Genomic DNA, 18524 nt, shown 5'->3' with positions numbered 1-18524 from the left:
TCCCTCACTGCTGCCAACTTTCGCTAGATTGTGTGTGCAAGCGTCTGCCGATTTCTTGGACCCAAAGTGAAAAGTTTAGATGACGACATGCTGAGAAGCCTCTAGCTCATGCCTCTCTGCTGGTAGGAGGGCGAGTAACTGTCTGTTGCCATCCCACAGGCACCTGCTGGGTTGTAAGAAAGGTCAAGCTATGACGGAACAAAGTGCAAGGAGCGCTATGGTTTCCTGCATGCGCATCCTCTGCTAGGCCCTGGGCTGGCTTCTTTACGCAGGGAGACTTTCTCAGCTTCCTGTCTTTCTAGGGGCTTGCATCTGTCTTGTTAAGAGTGAGAGGAGGCCTGTCCCGTTCGCACATAGGTTGAGTGTGGTCCTCCTGGGAGGAGACCATGTGGGATCTCTGAGGGAGAGACAGGTATCAGGCATTGGAGGGAAGATGTCAGAAAGAGCCCTGATCTTCTTGGGCCCACTTGTCCCCAAGAAGCAACTGGATAAAAGACAGTGATGCCAGTGTGGGTGTCACGCTTTGAGTACAGGCCTGTACGCCTGACGGTGCTTGGATAGCTGGTGTCCCTAGGGATAGCCTGTGACCCAGAAGATGAGCTGTGGAAGTGACCTACGTCCTCACCACACCCATGGAGGAGGCCACACCAAACTGAAAGCAGGGACACAGTGAAAGCAGCGCTCCTATCCTTGAAGAGCCTCATTTCTTCTGCCTGGCAACTCCCGGGTACCACAGGTCCAAACAGCCATCACCCCATGTGTGACATGCTAGTGCTGCTCACACAGCCCAACGCTTGATCTGAAGACAGCGGGGAGCTGAGCCCCACGGATGGGCAGCCATGGCAGACACCGCCAGGCCCGAGGGAGGAGAGAAGAGCACAGATGAAAGAGAGCTTCAGCAGTGGACTCTGCTTCACATGGGAAGTGTTTGGGGTGGGTTAGAGGAGAGCGGAAGGAGTTCGCACCAAGCACAGCTTTCTGACTCGAGCAGCTGGATGTTGGACGGTGGTGCCCTTTAACAGAACAGACAGCGTGAGGGAGGAGTGGAGGAGTTTGAACAGGGTGCGGTGGAGGGCCTAACGTGTCCTAAGTCAAAGCGTCCGGGAGGCAGTGTCAAGGGAGGGAAGTGAGATCAGAGTCAGGGTTCATCCCACGTTGGTGAGAGGAGCCATGGGAGCAGATGGTATCGTGCAGAGAGAGCCCCCAGTGAGAGAGAAGGCGAAAGCCCCAGCCCATACCCAGCAGCAGCACTGAAGGTCTGGGCAGAAGAGGAGATGTCTGGGAAGGACAGCCCAGGAGTCAGGAGGAAAATAAGCAGGGCATGTGGTCTGGCGCCTGGTCTCTGTCCATCTGTACCCTCTGCAGCAGCACCAACTGCTTCCTGCGGTTACTGCTGTCAGCTTTGGGGCACAGTTTCTCTTAGGCCGTCTTCTGTTTCTTCAGGGGCTTCTAAAATCGTAATTTATTTTTCTTTTTTCTTTAATTATATATTTTAATTACAGAAGTAATACATGCTTACTGTAACAAAACAAAAAAACAGGTGTATGAGGTAACCACCATAAGTGGTTCCTTCTAAATCCTCTCCCTCTAACACGTACACACGCGCACACACACACACACAGGACATATACACTATATCATACACACCTAAACATGGCCTCTCAGCTTTTCTGTTTTGTACTGCATACAAATGGGAGATCATACTGAGAAATTTTTTACATAAAATGCATCATAGATACATATATATATATATATATCGTAATTGTTGTTTAATGCTCTATAGTTTGGATACAACACACTTTTTTCCCTTTTTCATTTCAAATGTGCTTGAAATCATATTCTATATTATGGTTCTCTTTCTCACTTAGTTTTAAATCAATTCCCATGTCATTAAAGACTCTTCAAACATAATTTAAGTGACTGCATTACCTTCCAAAATATGAGTATATCATAATTTACCAGTTGCTTTTCTGCCAATTTGGGACTATGAACATCACACTGAAAATGCTCTAGAGCATGTGACTTTAAATCCTAATTGTCAATTTCATTGGAATAAGGAACACCTAGCAGACTAGTACAGCATGCTCTGGTGGAATGGGTGTGTCTGGGTAGGTCATGGAAGCACGACCCCTCACCCTTCCCCTCTGGCACTGTTCCTCTGCTCCCCAGCCACCGTGAACAGAGCAGCTTTGCTCCACCATGTCCTTCTACCAGGACCTTCCTCCCTTGGAGCTTTCTGACCTTGAACTGAATCTCCTGAAATGTGAGCTAAATTAAGCCTTTCCTCCTTCAGTTGTGGGTGTCAGGTATTTCGTCTCTGCAGTGGGAAAGCTAAAACAGAAAACTGGTACCAGGAGGTGGGTTGATACTGTGAACTGTACCTGACCAAGTGGTTTAGAAGCCTTTGGAACTGGTTTCCTGAAAGAATTTGGAAAGGTTTGGAGATGTGAGCTAGAGAAGCCTTAGAATGCTGTAAGCAGAGCCTGATGGGTAATTTTGGTCACAGCTCAGAAGACCAGAATGTTAATAGGAAGGCTGACAGTAAAAGCCAAGCGCAGAAGATTTCAGTTAGGATCAAGAACTCTACTGGCATTTTGACTTGAGACCATATGTGTTACACTTTGGTAGAAAGTTTGTCTATATTTGTCCCCCTCCTGAGACCAGGACACTGAGTTAAAAGTGGTGGACTAACAAATCTGGTAGAAGAAATTTCAAGACAGCCCAACATTCAGGCTATGGAATAGGTATACTGGTTGCTTTCTCTTTCTTTCTTTCTTTTTTTTTTTTTTTTTTTTTTTTTTTTTTTTTTTTTTTTTTTTTTTTTTTTTTTTTTTTTTTTTTTGGTCTTTTTGAGACAAGGTTTCACTATGCAGTTTGGGCTAGCCTAGAACTCACTTTGTAGCCCAGACTGGCCTCGAACTCACAGCAATCCTCCTGCCTCAGCCTCCTGAGTGCTGGAATTACAGAAGTGCACCACCACACCTGGCCTTCTATTGGCTGCTTTCAATTAGCTTTTTAATGAGAATTAGGGGCAAAAAACAGAGCAGAAAAATTTGAAAAACTTAAATTTTGCCCCAGAAGAAAATACATATAAATAAATCAGACCTGCATGTGCAAGCACCACATTGTCTCACTAGTGTAAAACCTGAAAGAGTTAATATAAACTCAGAGGTATGATAGACATTGTGAAATGATAGGAAAATGCTCAAGGGTAAAGGCCACCTGAGATATGGGAAAAGAGAAGGGAAAGAAGGAGAAATTTTGTATGTATGTATATACAGGATATTTAACATAGTTGATCTACTGTCTTCTATTTCTTTGCTGAAAGACACTGTTAATGAGTCCTTGATTGATTAATATTGCATGTCTCTGTTTTTATGAGAAACCACTTTGAAGATATCAATATGTAATACAAGAAGCATTGTTAATTTCCTACCACTTTGTTTGTAACTCTGTGTTGTCTGTACTGTTCTTTTGCTATTTTGTAAAAGGTTGTCTGTCTGTTAATGTTTTCCTCCTTTTATTTTTAAAATAAAAAAAAGAAAATATATGTAAAGTTGAAGCCAAAGGAGATATGGCTGCTAAAAAGATTAATACCATTTAAAAGAAAACAAGTGTTTCTTAGTAGGGATAAAAAGAATGACTTGAGGACTTCTCAGGAATCAGCAAGGCCACACACATAGCAGACTAAAAGGTGGAAAAGTGTAAATCTTTTATTTGAGACGTGATGGGACCCCTGCTTGAAAGGGGAGTCCTAGGGAATTGGTTCCCCAGGATTCATTTCACCATGCTCAGCCATCCAGGACTCAGAGGCCACTGCAGTCATAGTTCAAGGGGGCCTGGCTACTGCTTCCACTGACAGTAAACCCTGACATGGTTCACATGATGCTGGTTTTACTGGCATCCAGAATCCAAGAGACTTTTGAAAAATGCAGAAACTGTTGAGACTTTGGGGAAGGAATTATATCCCAGTTGTATGTGGGATAGTTATATTATGTTAGGCAGAATTATGAACTTGGCTATTATCTCTATTTGGAGATAATTATGGTTTAAGAAGCTGTTTTGGGATATGAAATGGTCAAGGGGTAGATTGTGACCATTAACCATGAATGTAGGATTAAGAAGAAACTAGCAAATTAGTAGAGCACACTCCTGGGTATGTCGGGTGGCTCATGGAGGTGTGGCTTGGGGAACTATATATGGCCCCTCACCCATTCGTCTCTGGCACTCTTTTCCTACTCTCTTTCCCAGTTGTCATAAACTGAACAGCTTTGCTCCACTCTCCCACCATAACCTTCCTACGCTGGAGCCTAACAACCAGGAACTGAATCTCCTGAAGTGTGAGCTAAATTAGACCCTTTTTTCCTTTAATTTATGGGAATTGGGCATTGTGTCCCAACAATAGAAAATCTGACTCATACAGAGCATTAAGCCATGTCCATATGTCTGGTTATTTTCTTTGGGATATGAACACTTTTAAAGCCTTTGTCTATGCTACCAAATTGCTTTTTCCAGAAAAGCTGCCGCTCCCACCAGCAATGATTGAGGCTCCCACATCTTTTCTTCATTGTTCACTAATCTGTTAGACAAAAGTTGTATGTTCTCACTTCAGTTTGCATTTGAGATTATTAGTGAGTTTAATTTAGTTGTTTTTTTGTTTGTTTGTTTTTGCTTTTTTTTTCTGGTTGATCATCCATTCCTAATCCCTCTTTTAAGAACTGTCTGGTTGCGTTGCCACCTCCATGCCCCTAGCCCCCAGCCCCTGCTCCAGGTCTCCCAGGCTCAGTCCTCTGTCAGGCCTCACTCACCTCCAGCCAGCCTATCCTGGAGCCCACCTGTCCTGGGTGTGTATTCTTCACCCTTGTCTCCTACCTGGCCCCCTCCCTTCTGACTGCAGCCCCCGCCTTTGCTCACAAGCCTCTCCCTTCCCCTCCACTGTCCCCGGCTACTCGCTCATGGCTTATGTTCCCATGGGTATCCCTTGCTCTGCCTCCCAGAAGCCCCCACACCAGAGGGCAGAACAACCAAGTAGGAACCTAGAATTTTCCAGCAGGCTGCCAGAGCCTGTCACTTGTCCATGAGCAGTACTGACAGAAGGGGCCCTTGTCGCCCTGAGCGGAGCTGAGTGAAAAGTGGGCGGCCGCTGAGGGGACCTAACCTGCTGAGCCCGCACAACCCTCTCGTCTTTTCCTTCCCCGTTTTTCCTCCTCTCCCCATTATTCTAACTCAGGCTTTAATTTTCACAAATGATACAATTTGGTGGTTTGGGGTTTCTGCAGATCACAGAATTTCTGTGATCCTCCGAGCCCAGGGGCCTGTTTGCCCTTGTTGGAGAAGAGGGACGCTGGATGCTCCGCAGGCCCTGTCAGGCTGTGGTAATAGGCAGGGGCTGTGTGAGCTGCACACTGCAAACCTGGTCCTCCTTAGTGAGATTTCACAGAAATCCCACTGGAGATTTTTCAGCCCCTGCCCTGTCTACTTTCCTTCATAATGATGAATGGCTGAAAAGAAAACTATCTAATCTCCAAACTGCTGGCTTTTCCCCCCGCTATTCTTTCTTCAAGGAGAGAAGGAAGAACACAGTCACATAAAACAGAGTCCTTCATCGCCTGCTTCTCAGGAGACGGTTCTTTCCCTTTTCATCCTAGGCCTGTTTCTGATCTGTGATGGGCTTGCACTGAAAGCTCCAACCCGGTCCCCTCTAATCAGCTGAGACAGACGCTGCAGTTGCTTGGGCTGCCCATCCGAATTGAATTGATTACCCAGCCCCTCTGCCATTTTGTTCTGTGCACAATTGCTTAATAGCTGTCACCTTGGCTTTCAGTCCCGGCTGGCTTTGGGGTGACTGGTTCCCATTACTCGGGATGGCCAGTGCAAGTTCATCACCTTTACAGGATGTCCCTGATTGATTCCGTATGCCTTGGAGACCCGCAGTACATTTGCATAGGGGCAGCCGGGGGAATGCAACAGAAATCTCATGACTGGAGGACCTGCCAGGTTTTCCCGCAGGGCCCGCCATGTTTGAATCATTACCAGGACTTCTTGTCAGAAGTCTGGCCTCTGCTGACATGGTTGCTAATGAATTTGTAAATTTGTTTAAAAATACAAAACAAGCCAAGCTGCTCTAACCTTTGCTGTCGCCACCTGCCGCCGGGGTGGGGGCAGTGAACAGAATCTGCACTTTTTCGGGCCTGCGTTTGTGCATGTCTTTGAAATGACAACCTCTCCCTCCCTCGCGCCCTTCCCAGGTCCCAGGAGCAGGAGAACCAGGCTTGGAGGGAGACATCTTTCAAGTGAAATCCTTTGCACTGGGAACTACTTCAATTAGACAGCAGGGGGAATGTTAACATGCCCTCCGGCCTTTTAAGTGGGTTTTAATTTTATGTTGTAAGATAAGACACTGCAAGGCTGGGCTGCTGCGCCTCCAGCAGGCTCCATTAGCGGGGCGCGCCGAGGCCTCTTGACCCTCTGAGGCCCAGCTGAGCCTGGAAGTTGGTTTGGTTTTTTAACAATTTGTCAGTCTGACCCAGCTTCGCTTTTCCTTCCCTCTCTTGTTATTTTGGGCTCTTCTGCGGCCGAGGGCAGTTGGGCTGAGTGGCCGGGCCGCCCAGAGAGGCCTGTCCCTGGGCTGGGAGCAGAGCCCTGGAGACCGCCTGCCCATGGCCGTGCAGCTGAATGGTAACCGGCTCTTTTCCCCTTCCCGGCAGGGCACGGCAGCAGCAGACACTTGTCACGTGGCAGGCTTCTGGGCTGATGATGTATGACCTGCTGGTGCTACTGAATGGTGCCCTTTGTTCCAGGAGATCCCGTGTGCCCCCGTTTCATTAAGTTGTTGATTCAGAGGGGTAGGAAAGTTCCACAAATCCCACTGCAGACCCAGCTCTCACCATGCCCAGGTGAGGCAGCCCAGGGACCGCGTGCTTCCCGGAAAGCTGGTAGGAAGCGGTGGGCTCCCCCATGACAAAACGCTCCTTAAGGAGCAACTTTCTTTACCTTGCACTCAGCCAACTGTCCGGAGAGTGCCTGGAAAAAGACATTTAACCCTCTGCCCGAGTTCTAGAAGGTACGCAGGCTCCCGGACAGGACAGTAAGTTACGCAGTATCCCCAACAGGATACTTGCTGCAAAAAGGAAGGAGCACCCTTTCCTGTCCAAAGGACCAAGAAGCCCAAGGTGGGAGCCAACAGCTCAGGGAGGAAAGAGCTTGGCCTCCATTCTGCAGGACAAAACCCAGCCAGAGAGCACCCTAGGGCCACGCGGGAAGGACTCTGAAAATGGGACAGGGTTGACTTCTCAGCCAGCAGGAAACCTCTGAGTCCTGGCAGGCTGAGGATTGAAAGGCGCCCCGCCCTTTGCTCCTCCTCTTCAGGTTTTGGGAAGGAGCCAGGAGGACAACTGGCAAGAGGGAAAAGGTGCAAGCAAGGAGCACTAGCAGCACCTCTCTATGCCTGCTTTTTTTTTTTTTTTTTTTGGTACCGGGAAACGAATTCAGGAACCTGAGCTTGCCAGGCAGGCGCTGTGCCGCTGAGCTATATCCCCAGGCCCTGCTTCTCTTCTAAGCCAAGGGGTGAACCCAGACTGGATTTCATCTGATTCTTTCTCTCTTCATCTTGTGCCCAAGCTTCAGGCATCTGGCAAAGGAGCGGACAAGAGCAGAGCCTTGCCAGGATTCGATGCGCCCTCTCTGGCAGGGAGACAGCTGATGAACTCTCGTATCCAGCTGCTCCAGGAAGCCCCACGCTCTGGCTCTGGTTGTGACCTGCTCTTAAGCTCCTTCTCCAAAGCAGCTGCACAAATCCCACCAAGAATCCTCTACTTTCTTTTTTTGCAGTACTGGGGATCAAACTCAGGACCTTGTGCTTGCCAGGTAGGCACTTAAGCCACTGAGCTATATCCCCGGCCCCTAGAATCCTCTACTGAAGAGACCACTTCCCCAAACCCACTAGGTTGTGTGTTGACTACTAAAAGGTAACAGATTCCTATCACCAGTTCTGCCTTTCTTGGGCTTGGAGTCTAGCCTCGCCACCTAGGGAGTACTCTCTTTCCCCCAAAATAAGACCTAGCTGGGAAATAATCAGCCTTGAAAGCTAGAGATTACAAATGCCAGCCCCAATCAGCCTGTCCTTGCCTTACCTGCCTTACAGAGTAGCCACCGAGCGTGAACAGTGGCAGCAGGTAAGGCAAAGGCAGGCTGATCGAGGATGGCATTTGTGATCTCTAGTGGTCAGGGCTGATTATTTCCCAGCTAGGTCTCATTCGGTGCGGGGGCGGGGGGACCCAGCAGCATGAGATCAAAGGTACCCTGTCCACTGGTCCTCAGTTACTTCATTCTGAACGCAGAGGCTCCGTGGCACAAATGTTCAGAGACACTGAGGGTCCCCCCTCCCCCCAGCACTTGGGAAAAAATACAACCAAACTGGGGGACAGACACCATCGCTGGGCCAAGAAATGACAAGCCAGTAATAAAAAGCATCCACACGCTTCACAGTTGTAAGGTGGCTTTATGTTCCAATATGTAAAATAAAATGTCCATGCTACATAACAAAACACTTGACGTTCCATATCACCTGTCAGCTAATGTGTTTTCTAATAAAGCTTTATCTGTCGTGTGTTTATATAATATATATATATGCTTTATCTAAACCATTCTTAGTTTTTCATATCAAACATGTCATAAAAATTTAAATAGATGTCTTTCCAAATACCCCCACCAGCATTCATTTTTATTAAGTTTATTCATTTGTAAAAAGCAAAGCTGAATTTGACATGTGGCCCGCATTTGTGAGATATATATATTTACTCATTTATTTATTTATATAATATATAAATAGCTATTCAGCATGCAAAGAGTTTAGTGATTTCCCAAATTTAATTTAGAGCTCACACCACCGACCCAGACGGTCTGGTGATGTCCACCGTCAGAGGACGGGGCTGAGGACTACGAGGTTACCCCCTGGAGAAAAGTTAGCTTTGCTCCTCTGAGCACACTGGCTGAATTTGCTGGAGGAAATTAATTTTTCTCAATTCTCTTTCGCATGTCTCACTCCAGGGGCATGGGTTTTTAGGGAGCAGAACACGCCCAGCAGAGATGCCTCACATCAGCTCTGACAGGGTTCTGGGGACGCTGCCAGGTGAAGCGTGTGTCACGACTGCTGCCCATGGGATGCAGAGGGTACGAGGCAGGCCGATTGTGTACCTCAGAGAGACACTGCACGTTGGGGACCCAGAGGGAAGGGCTCTGCACTTTACCACAAACCCTGAACAATGACAGAGGTGCTACTGGTTGGGTTTTCCCTACGCTTGAAGGAAAAAAGGAAGAAAATATTTTAAAATACCCATGAGGTGGCATTGAGCACATGACCCTCTCTGAAAGTCACCCCTCAGACCTTACAGCTCCAGGGATCAAGCTCCAGGCCATCAACTGAGCTGACAGTTTTGCTCTGAAAGCGCACTTGGAGGCTCAGGGAGTCTCACAGACTCTCCAGAAGCCGAAGGACGGGCCCTGCGCTCCCTTGTGGGTGGAAGGCCAGAACCCCCAGGTGTGCAGAGAGAAGCTCTCTCTGCAGCAGAGAGAGACCTCAACTCCTGGCCCCCGGGTGAATCCAACTGTATTATAAAAACCTCTAAAGAACTCAAACGAATCCTCCACGCCTATCCCTCACCTGGGCGGGTCAAGAGATGTCAGGTAACAGTAGTCCCAGATCCTGCATCCAAAATCGCTTCTTAGATAACTGGGGTTTCTCTTCTCTTGTGCTGGTCTCAGCTATGTGTCAGCTCTCCCTACATATATGAACAAGCACATACACACACACACATGCACACACACATATGCACACACACTAGCATTTGCACACGTACACCCTTTGAAATACCTTCCTGGGTTTCTTGGGAGTGCGGGCCACCCACAGAGGTTAACACTCATTGACAGGGTCCTGGGGCTGTCCAGGAGACGTGGCAATCATCCATCAGTCCAGTTCTCCACAGTCCCCATTCCTGAATGATACTGTAAGGAAGATTCTCGGGTCAAGGAGAAGCTCTGAGAGTAGAGAAACTCATTGGCAGCGTTCAGGTGAGGTGAGGGCGGCTTCCTCTCACAGCCCGGGGGGAGGCCACGCTCTCTCGGGAAGGAGGCCGTGGGACCCCGCTCTCGGACCTGAGATTGCGACAGCTGATTGTAGACACTGAAGTGGGCGTTCCCTGGCGGCTGGGAGCTCTGAGCGGAGATGGTAGGCAGCCGAGGCATCATAGTGGTGGCCGTGAAGTGCGTGGGAAAGGGCTGGTAAGGCACAGTCTCCACGGTCTGAACGCTGTAGCTGGTGTACGGTGAGACCGACGTCCACATGTTACAGCTCAGCGGGGGCGGGGGCAAGTCGTCCACCCCAGACACCCCGGCAATCTCGGGGCCTGAACCTGAGTACATACAGGCTTCTCTGGGAGTCACCTCACTGCAATAGGAGGGGCTCAGCATCTGTTGGTCGTAGGGAGGGGGAGAACGGAAGTAGTGATCCTCTGCCACAGAAGAGGGAGCTTCCAGATAGGATCGCTTGCAGGGTAACTCCAGGTGGCGGGCGCTGTCTGCCGGAAGACAGGAAATAGTCAGAAGAGTAGTTTTCTGAGCATCCCAAAGGACAGCCTGCCCTTGTCACTCAGTGCCCACCCGTGCCCTGCGTTGCCGTGTTGCTCCCAGAACCAGTTTACTCAGCTACAGCTTTTATGGGTGGCAGCAGGGAAGAAGTGGTCCGACTGTGTGCCCTACTCTAAGGCCAGGAGGCACGCCACACCACCAGACACCGAGGGATGCGCCAAGCCGGGCTGCACACAGCTCTGATCCTTTGTCAGCCTGACTCGGGGCGGTAAGAGGCCCCACGTACACTGGACTCGCAGGTCACGCCGGCCCTGGCCAAGAAAAGTGGCGGCAACTGCCAGGCCCAACCCGGCAGCGAGATCACAAGTGTCTAAAGAAGTCAGATAGCGAAAGCCTGATGTCTTTGTCTCAGTCTTTGCTCCTGAGGAGCGCTGAGATCAGCTGTCAGCAAGGTTCTGTTGTTTTTGAAAGAAGAAATTAACCCTACCATGTTCAAAGAAGTCCCACCAGATGGTTACTACACAGACCCCAACACAACTGCATTACAATAATTAAGAAAAGGAGTTGAGTTGGGTGTGGTGCACACGCCTGTAATCTCAGCACCCAGGAGGCTTAGGCAGGACAACTACAAGTTTGAGCCCAGCCTGGGCAATTTACTGAGACCCTGTTTAAAAAAGAGAAAGAAAAAAGGTTGTGGGAAGGATAAGGACGTAGTTCAATATGAAGACTCTAGGTTCAATTCCCCCAGTATAGCAAAAACAACAACAAAAAAGAAACGGAACAAATAGGTAAAAGGGGTGACATAGTATTTAGGCTAAGCTGACAGTCTGGGGAAAGATGACATCGGACGGCACAAATCATGTCTGCATTTTTCAGCATTCTCAATAATGAGGGCTGAATTCTGGTGACACGCCCTCCCCTGGGATCCAGGGATAGCCCGGGCCTTGGACTGGAGTAGCGGCCCATTCAACAAATTAAAGAACACTTCTCCATGGCTTATCTTGGCCCCCTGCCTTCTGTTTTCCCCAGGGATTCATTCTGAGAGCTGCGTGTATACACAGGGCAGGATGGCCTGTGGGAGACAAGGGCCAAGCTCAGAGCTTGTACTCCACACGCCCTTCGGGTCTGGGGGCCTCTCACCTGCCGGGGGAACTGCGCCCTCCCTCCCGGCCGCCCCTGCCCCCGCAGCCCCGCTGTCCCCACCCTTCCAGTCCTCCCTTCTCCTGCACTCAGCTCTTGCGCTTGGCAGGTGGCCTAGTCCCGCTAGATCAGGAATGAGCAAAGGGCCAGAGAGTAAATATTTTAGGCTTTGTGGGCCACACAGTCTGTGTCACAAGTCCTCAGCTCCGCTGTGGGCCCAGGAAAGCACTACGTAAGTACATGCCGTGGCTATGTGCCAATGAAACTTATTTATGGATGCTAACATTTGCAATTTCACATAGCGTTCACATATCAGGAACTACTCTGGGCTTTTTTCAACTGTGTAAAAATGTGAAAACCATTTTGATCAAGCCGCAGGCTGGCTTTGGTCCAAGGGCCAAAGTGTGCTGCTCCCTGCTCAAGGTCACTGAGTTCTAATGGGGCTTGAAAGATCCTTGGAGGATACTTGGAGCTCTGCCCACGAAGTTCCTAGGAACAGGGCTCAAAGAACATTCTGGAGTGCAAGGAAAAGTCTCCAGACTTTTTCCCAAGAGAATTTCAGTGGCCTAGTGAGATCTTCTGGTGGGGCAATGCTAATCGTTCCCATTCTACCCATGGAGAAACTGAGGCCTCCCAGCAGAACGCGGATGTTACGGTTCCCGGTCCAGGGCTCTTCACAAAGCAGCCCAGCATGCAGAGTGCTGTTCCCATGTCCCTGGCCCCCAGTCTGCTTCTTCAGTAGCTCACTGCAGCTCCCAAACAGCCCATGCAGTCGGGTAAAGGTGGAGCCTGTCATCTCCATGATTGAGCTCTGTGATTGAGGATGCTTTGATACATAAAGCCTCAGTCCAAGACCCTGTGGCCCGGGAAGCCCCAGTTCCTCCCGAGCTTCTAGGCAGAGCCCAGCTGGCTTTGTGTCTTCTTCCCACCCTATGGCAGCTCCCAAAGCAGTGCCTGCAAAACAACACCCAGAACCCAGCAGGGAGCCAGCACGGGCCAAGCTGTCTGTGAAGATTCCCAAGGCCACATAAAGACCAGCATTCCTGCATGGGAAAAGGTGGTCCTGAGCCTGGCCGTGGCTGCCAACCCTAAGACTGGCTCCCTTGTGGCACCCCCAGCCCTCGAGGGCTTCTGGACCAAGCGCGCTACCTCGTCTCTTCAGGCAGTGATAGAAGAGGCTGGAGTCCCTCTGGGGCGGGAAGGTGTTGAGGCCCAGCTCCTGCGGCTCGGCCGTGGCAAACTGCATGTGGGCCCCATTTTCATACTGATAGTGCTGCAGGGCCTGGTGGGCGCCGTGCAGGGGGCTGACGTCAGGCTTGGCCGAGAGCTGGCTGGAGACGAGCCTCTGCCTCATGATGCTTTTGGAGATCACCGGATACTCTTTGCTGGAGGGGTGGAAAGGACAGGTGCAGAGACAGGAAGAGAGTGAAGATGCCATGAGGGCTGCCCACTCTGCCCACCCTACCCCCGGGCTGGGGCAGCCCCACCTCTGCAGCCGGGCCACACGCAGGTCACTGTCATCACTGCCCCGGAATCCCTTGGCAAAAGGATTATTCTCGATTTTTAGCTGTGTGATCTGTCAGGAGAGGACACAGGGGAGAGTTGCTGGGAGGAGAGAGGACCTGGCTGCCTGCCTGTGGCCCTCCTCCCCCAGCCCAGGCACACTGGGGACTCAGCGCAGGTCTAGGGAAGCGGCAGCCCTAGGACAGCTGGGAGTCACACTCAGCCCTCCTTGGCCTTGTCCCCATGTCTGGCTTGTCCCTGGGTGCCCTCCATTCTGCTCGCTGCAGTCCCTCTGAGTCTTCCTCCTGCACTGTCCATCTCTCCCGAGGCCTGCAAAGGCTTCCTGCCATGTCATCCCATCTCGTATGACTGCCATCAGGTTCGGGGGACTGTTCTAAGTGCAAATTTAACTTTGTCACTCTTCTGCCTAAAATTCACCGTAGCTGAGACCCTGGCCACCTAGCCAATCCCAAGGTGCATAATGTGTGGAAAACGCCCTGAGAAAGTGGGCAGAAGCAGGGTGGAGAGGCATTAGGGCCCTCAGAACCCTGAGGGGACGGCTGGGGCTGCAAAGTGGTGAACAGTGGGACAGGGCTGGGTGGACACGCAGGCCCGACCCAGCTGAGTGTACCCGGGACACCCCTCCTCCCTTGTCAGCCCTCTCCATACCCAGAGCCCTGCGGAGCATGCAGAAGAAAGGGGCCAAACACTCCAATACGGCAGGCTCCTCGCTCCCGGGGCTCACGCTCATAGCTGCTGGCTATAGACTTCGGCTTTCCCTGGGCCTTGCATTTTGGCTGGGTGGCTCCGGGCACCAAGAACCAGCCTGCCTGCTTTCTGCCCCTTACCCACCCCTAAATACAAGACCGAGTCTGTCTCCTGTTCATCACTCAGTCAGCTACCTGCCCTGGGAGGGCACAGTGAGTCTCCAAGCCCTGCTGCGTCTCTCTGGCATGCCAGGCACCTCGGTGGTGGGGACGCTGGGCCTGTGCGGTACCTTGTGATTCTGGTAGGAGGTCACAGAGATGAAGGAGGTCTCTGGGAACACATGAGTGCAGAAGGCTGTGTTTTTGGAGCCAAAGGCGTTGTTCTCATCGGCTTTAACGATGTGCAGCCGTGGCTGGTACTTGTGCATGGAGTTGAGGATGATCTGGAAGAGAAGGGTGTCGTTCTGAGCTCCAGACCCCCACCCTCTGCTCCTTGACAAGTGCAGCTGGCCCACGGCTGGTTTCCTCCTAAAAGCCTACAGCTCAGGCCTAACCACCAGGCTGGAGCCCAGAAAGGTCCGGAAGCTCCCAAGTGGTGAGCCAGTCCCCTGGGCTCCAGCTCTGCCCCTACAATGCCACTAAGCCTCCATGCTCCAGCACTAACACCTGGCCCAGGACCTCCCTGCTGTGACAGACAGTCACTGTAGCCATGGGGCCCTTAGGAAAAAGCTTCACAGCTGAAAAGCCCGGTGAGCTCAGCGTCTCATAGCAGCAGGACTTTTGAGTTGGAGGCAGAAGTTCAGGACGCTGCTGACTCACTGTATGACCCTCAGACAAGTCACTCCTTCTTTGAGCCTCACTTCCAAGTATTTCAGATGGGGTCCTACTTCGCAACTTACCACCTCAAGTGCCCCCCTCCAGTGTGACCCGCCTTTCCTGGAAAGGCCTACTGTGAGCTGCTTCCGCTCACATCTGTCAGCAACAAAGGCCGCCTCACAGCCCAGGGCTTTGCGGGAGGGGGAGGGGACAAGCAGAGGGAAAGGTCCAGCTCCATTTTCAGGGTGTCACACGTGTAGGAAAGCGTTTCTCAGCACTGGGTGCAGGGAGGCCAGCTGCAGCTGCTCTAGGACCAACCAAGCAGCTCCAGCCCTCAGGGAGGGTTGGCGGGGGTACAGCCCAAAGTGGGAGACGAGTGAGGTGCTGAAAATAAAGCTAGAGAAGGCAGGAAGCCCTGGGCATCCCAGGGCCACAGGTGGGGGAAGCAGTAACCCCAGCTGAATGAAGCTTAACAAAGCCTCACGGGCACACTGGAGCCCAGGGAGTGACACACGGGGGCTGTTGCTTCAAACCTGCTCGGTTTCTTTCAGTGCGCCTGCCCCACGGTAGCGGCTCCATCATGTGCCATTAAAATGTATTTTTTATCATTGACATTTGCCAGATGCCCTCCCCACTGGAGGCAGGACCAGGAATGTGGGGCATTTTATCAGCGCCTTTGCATCTGTTAACCCTTTGGTTTCTGTCCTGGCTAGGCCCGCCCTTGCCCTTGGGTTCCTGGAGTTCCTTCCTCCCTGCCTGGAGGTGCCCCTTCCCGGGGTTGCCCCTCCTGGCGCCCACTCTTCCTGGTTCCCAGGGGCCAGGCCCACTGCTGCAGCTGAGCGGAAGATTTAACCCTTTGGTGACCAGAGCGCAAGAAGACAGAATCTGCCTCTTCCATGGCAGGCTTGGCTGAAGCCTGAGTCCAGGAAGGCTCTGCTCTCATCGTGGCCCATGGGTAGGGACGGCCCAGCGAGTGGGCTCAGCTGAAGAGGAAGGTGCTGGTCTCCCCGCACCCTGGGAGCTGGCTGTGGGTCTGTCCTTCCCTGGGCTCCTCTGTTGGCTGGGTGACTCCGGCCAGCAGCAGGCGGCTTTCTGTCTTCTGTCTTCTGCACTGGCCACCACCCCTTAGAGATGAGCTCTGGGCAAGTAAAGAGCTTCCTAAACTCCAAACCGGGTCCTGGATCTGAGCGCCACCGCCCACGCTGGGGCCTCTCAGAGCAGCAGCAGTGAGACAGAGTCCTTCTCTGGGAGGCACACATCCAGAAGCTGAGAACCATCCCACAGGGACAGGAGCTCATCTTGGGCAGCACCTCCTAAGCCCTGTACGTCCTCTGTCACCCTGTAGGGTTCGCCGAGCCACAGGAGCACACAAAGGACCTCCGTTCCCTGAAGACACAGCAATTACACACCCAAGAGGGGCCCCGATCGCCGCCTCCTTGCTTTGGCACGTGCTACTGTCCTGATTTTTCCTCCCCGTTCTCTCACCTTCCAGGCCTTCCTCTCTTCCGGGAAGGCCCAGCCCTTCTGGGAAACTTTCCCAGGACCCAGGGCCGGCTCTGAACTCTCAGTTCTGAAACTTCCTCCCTGTGCGCTGTCTAGTCAGCTACTTCCTATTTCTTCTTCTTTTTTTTCCCCTACTTTTTCCTTTCAATATTTTTTTAACTAGTGCACATTTACGGTAAATATGATCATATTCTCCGTGGGGAGTTGGTACATATACATCACCCATCCTAACTCTTCCATTTCTTCTTTCCCTTCAGCTCAGTGATAAACTCCTTCAGAGAAAGCTCCCTGCCTTTCCTTCCTTTCGCAACTCCAGACTCGCTGGCCCTGAGACAGGACCTACTAAGAGCAGTGGTAGGGGCCGAGAGAGTGCAGAGGTCCGGGCCATGACTACAAGCCCCCTGTGGGAACGCGGACGAGCTCCTCCCGTCTGGCCTCTACTTTCCTCACTAGAGACACGACAATCTCTGAGGCATTTTCCAAGCCAGAGATTGAGATTAAACAGCAGAGAACCTTTCTGTGCTCACTCACGTGCCCTTCGCTAACGCAGGGCCAGCTCCTGCTCACTGTGGTGCTCCTAGGGTGCCTGCACAGAGGGAGGGCAGAACAGGGGGCTGACAGGACCCCAGGCCACAGGCATCCACACCCAGTGAGGCTGTGTGGGACCCCCAGGACAGATGGCAGCAGCCACCCTGCTTCTGTGACGACTGCGCAGTCACAGCCTGGCCAAAGCAAAGAGCGCTATCACCAGCTCCCCTTCTCCTCCCTGTCACCCACCTCTTACCATTTTGCCTACGAACAAAAGCCTCTCCGTTCCCTCTGTGCACCCTGGGCCAGGTCCCCTCCTCCGGCCGGGCTTCACATGGGGTTTCTAGCTACTTCCTCTCTGTGTTCACCTGCTGCCCCTCCTGTCAGGCCACTCCCCTGCTAAGAACCTTCTGGGGCACCTGGAAAATGGCATATTGCTTGAGAGCAGGCCCTTTGTCCTCTCTCCTCTTGCCCCATGTCCTCCCATGTTGCCCCCGCCCGCCAGGACTCAGGAAACCCCTTATATTCAGAATGCCACCTTGATAGCTTCCCCCTGCCCCTTGGAGTAGGCCAAGACCTGAGTCCATGAAACGGAGTCGCTGATGACTGGGTGAGAGAAAGTTGGGAAGACAGAAACTGCCAGAAGGAGAGTGCTGCCTGAGGAGAGTGCAGGCTCAGCCACAGGGAAGAGAAGCAGCCAGAGGCCTCTGTGCGTCTCTGCTCACCAGCTCCAAGTCCTGACCAGGCTCCGTCCCTCCGGCCACTGAGGTCCCCACTGTCAAAGGCAGCCTCTGACTAAGTGGTCCCAAATGCCCTTCCCAACTCCGAGAGTCAAGAAGCTGGACAGGTGTCTAGAAGAAAGCCTCACCCACTGAACGAAGGCAAATGCAAACTTGAACCTCAGTCCCATCAGCCCGGGAGAAATAAAACCAACCGGATGACTGGCTTTTCTCCGAAGCTCCTCGGACGCCATCAACTGCTTTGCCAGAGCTTCACATTTATATTTGCTGCAGAGAATACTGGGCCAAACCGGCCCGCCACGTCAGTAACTCTGCTACATGACTGGTCCCGTCATCATCATTGTTATACAGAAATGGGATTCATTATGTTCTGGCCACAATTCAGAAGCCTGTTCTATTTTAACAATCGAAATAGCACCAAACATCCAACTCAAGCGCTCACCATAGCGTGCTTAGCCACAGAGGCCCGGCTTCATCTCCATTAGCAGCACAGAACATTAGGGCACGGGAAGGCAGACCGTCAAGGCCATTCGAGTCCAGCCCCCTGATTTACAGATGCAGAGCAGAAGGCTTCAAGGGGGACGTGGCTTGCCCAAGGAGGCACAGCTGGTTGGACACAATCTGAGCAGAGTGCAGATGGCCCCTGAGAGAACACTGCTACTCAGCCAGCTCAGGCACTAATGATAAGTGCTAACCACACACTGTGAGGGACATGCACCCAGCAGGCCCTCTGTCCACCACAGAACACAACGTATCTGGGTGCTGGCCACACAACAGTAGGGCTAATGTCTGAAGTGGGCTAATGTCCATGTTGGTATATGTGCAAACCAGATCTACCCTGCGCCGTAATTTTACCTTCTAAAGACTTTCTATCATCCTTCTTAACCTCCCCAGCCCCACAAAGAGGTTAGGTCAGAGACAAGATCTGTAGCTTAAACAGAAAAGAAAAAAAAAAAAAAAAAAAAAAAAGGGGAGTGGTCTAAGGAAAATCTAAACTAGAACC

At 51.6% G+C, this 18524-nt stretch overlaps 1 protein-coding gene across 2 annotated transcripts in view; it reads right to left on the bottom strand.

Moving 5' to 3' along the window:
• Positions 1–8480: 8480 nt before the first annotated feature.
• Positions 8481–18524, bottom strand: part of Tbx4 (T-box 4) — a 41424-nt gene continuing 31380 nt past the window's right edge. For both annotated transcript variants that reach the window (XM_013519055.1, XM_005393969.1), the window contains exons 6-9: positions 14225–14377; positions 13212–13300; positions 12874–13109; positions 8481–10574 (exon numbers count right to left, since the gene is read on the bottom strand). In XM_013519055.1, coding sequence (XP_013374509.1) covers positions 9958–10574; positions 12874–13109; positions 13212–13300; positions 14225–14377 — 1095 coding nt within the window. In that variant the 3' untranslated portion in view covers positions 8481–9957. The remainder of the gene's footprint in view (positions 10575–12873; positions 13110–13211; positions 13301–14224; positions 14378–18524) is intronic.

The sequence above is a fragment of the Chinchilla lanigera genome, unplaced genomic scaffold (assembly GCF_000276665.1).
Source record: "Chinchilla lanigera isolate Chin_1 unplaced genomic scaffold, ChiLan1.0 scaffold00050, whole genome shotgun sequence".
In the NCBI taxonomy this organism is placed as follows: domain Eukaryota; kingdom Metazoa; phylum Chordata; class Mammalia; order Rodentia; family Chinchillidae; genus Chinchilla; species Chinchilla lanigera.
Note: the sequence above shows the minus strand (reverse complement) of the source record. Positions and strands in the feature narration are given on the sequence as shown.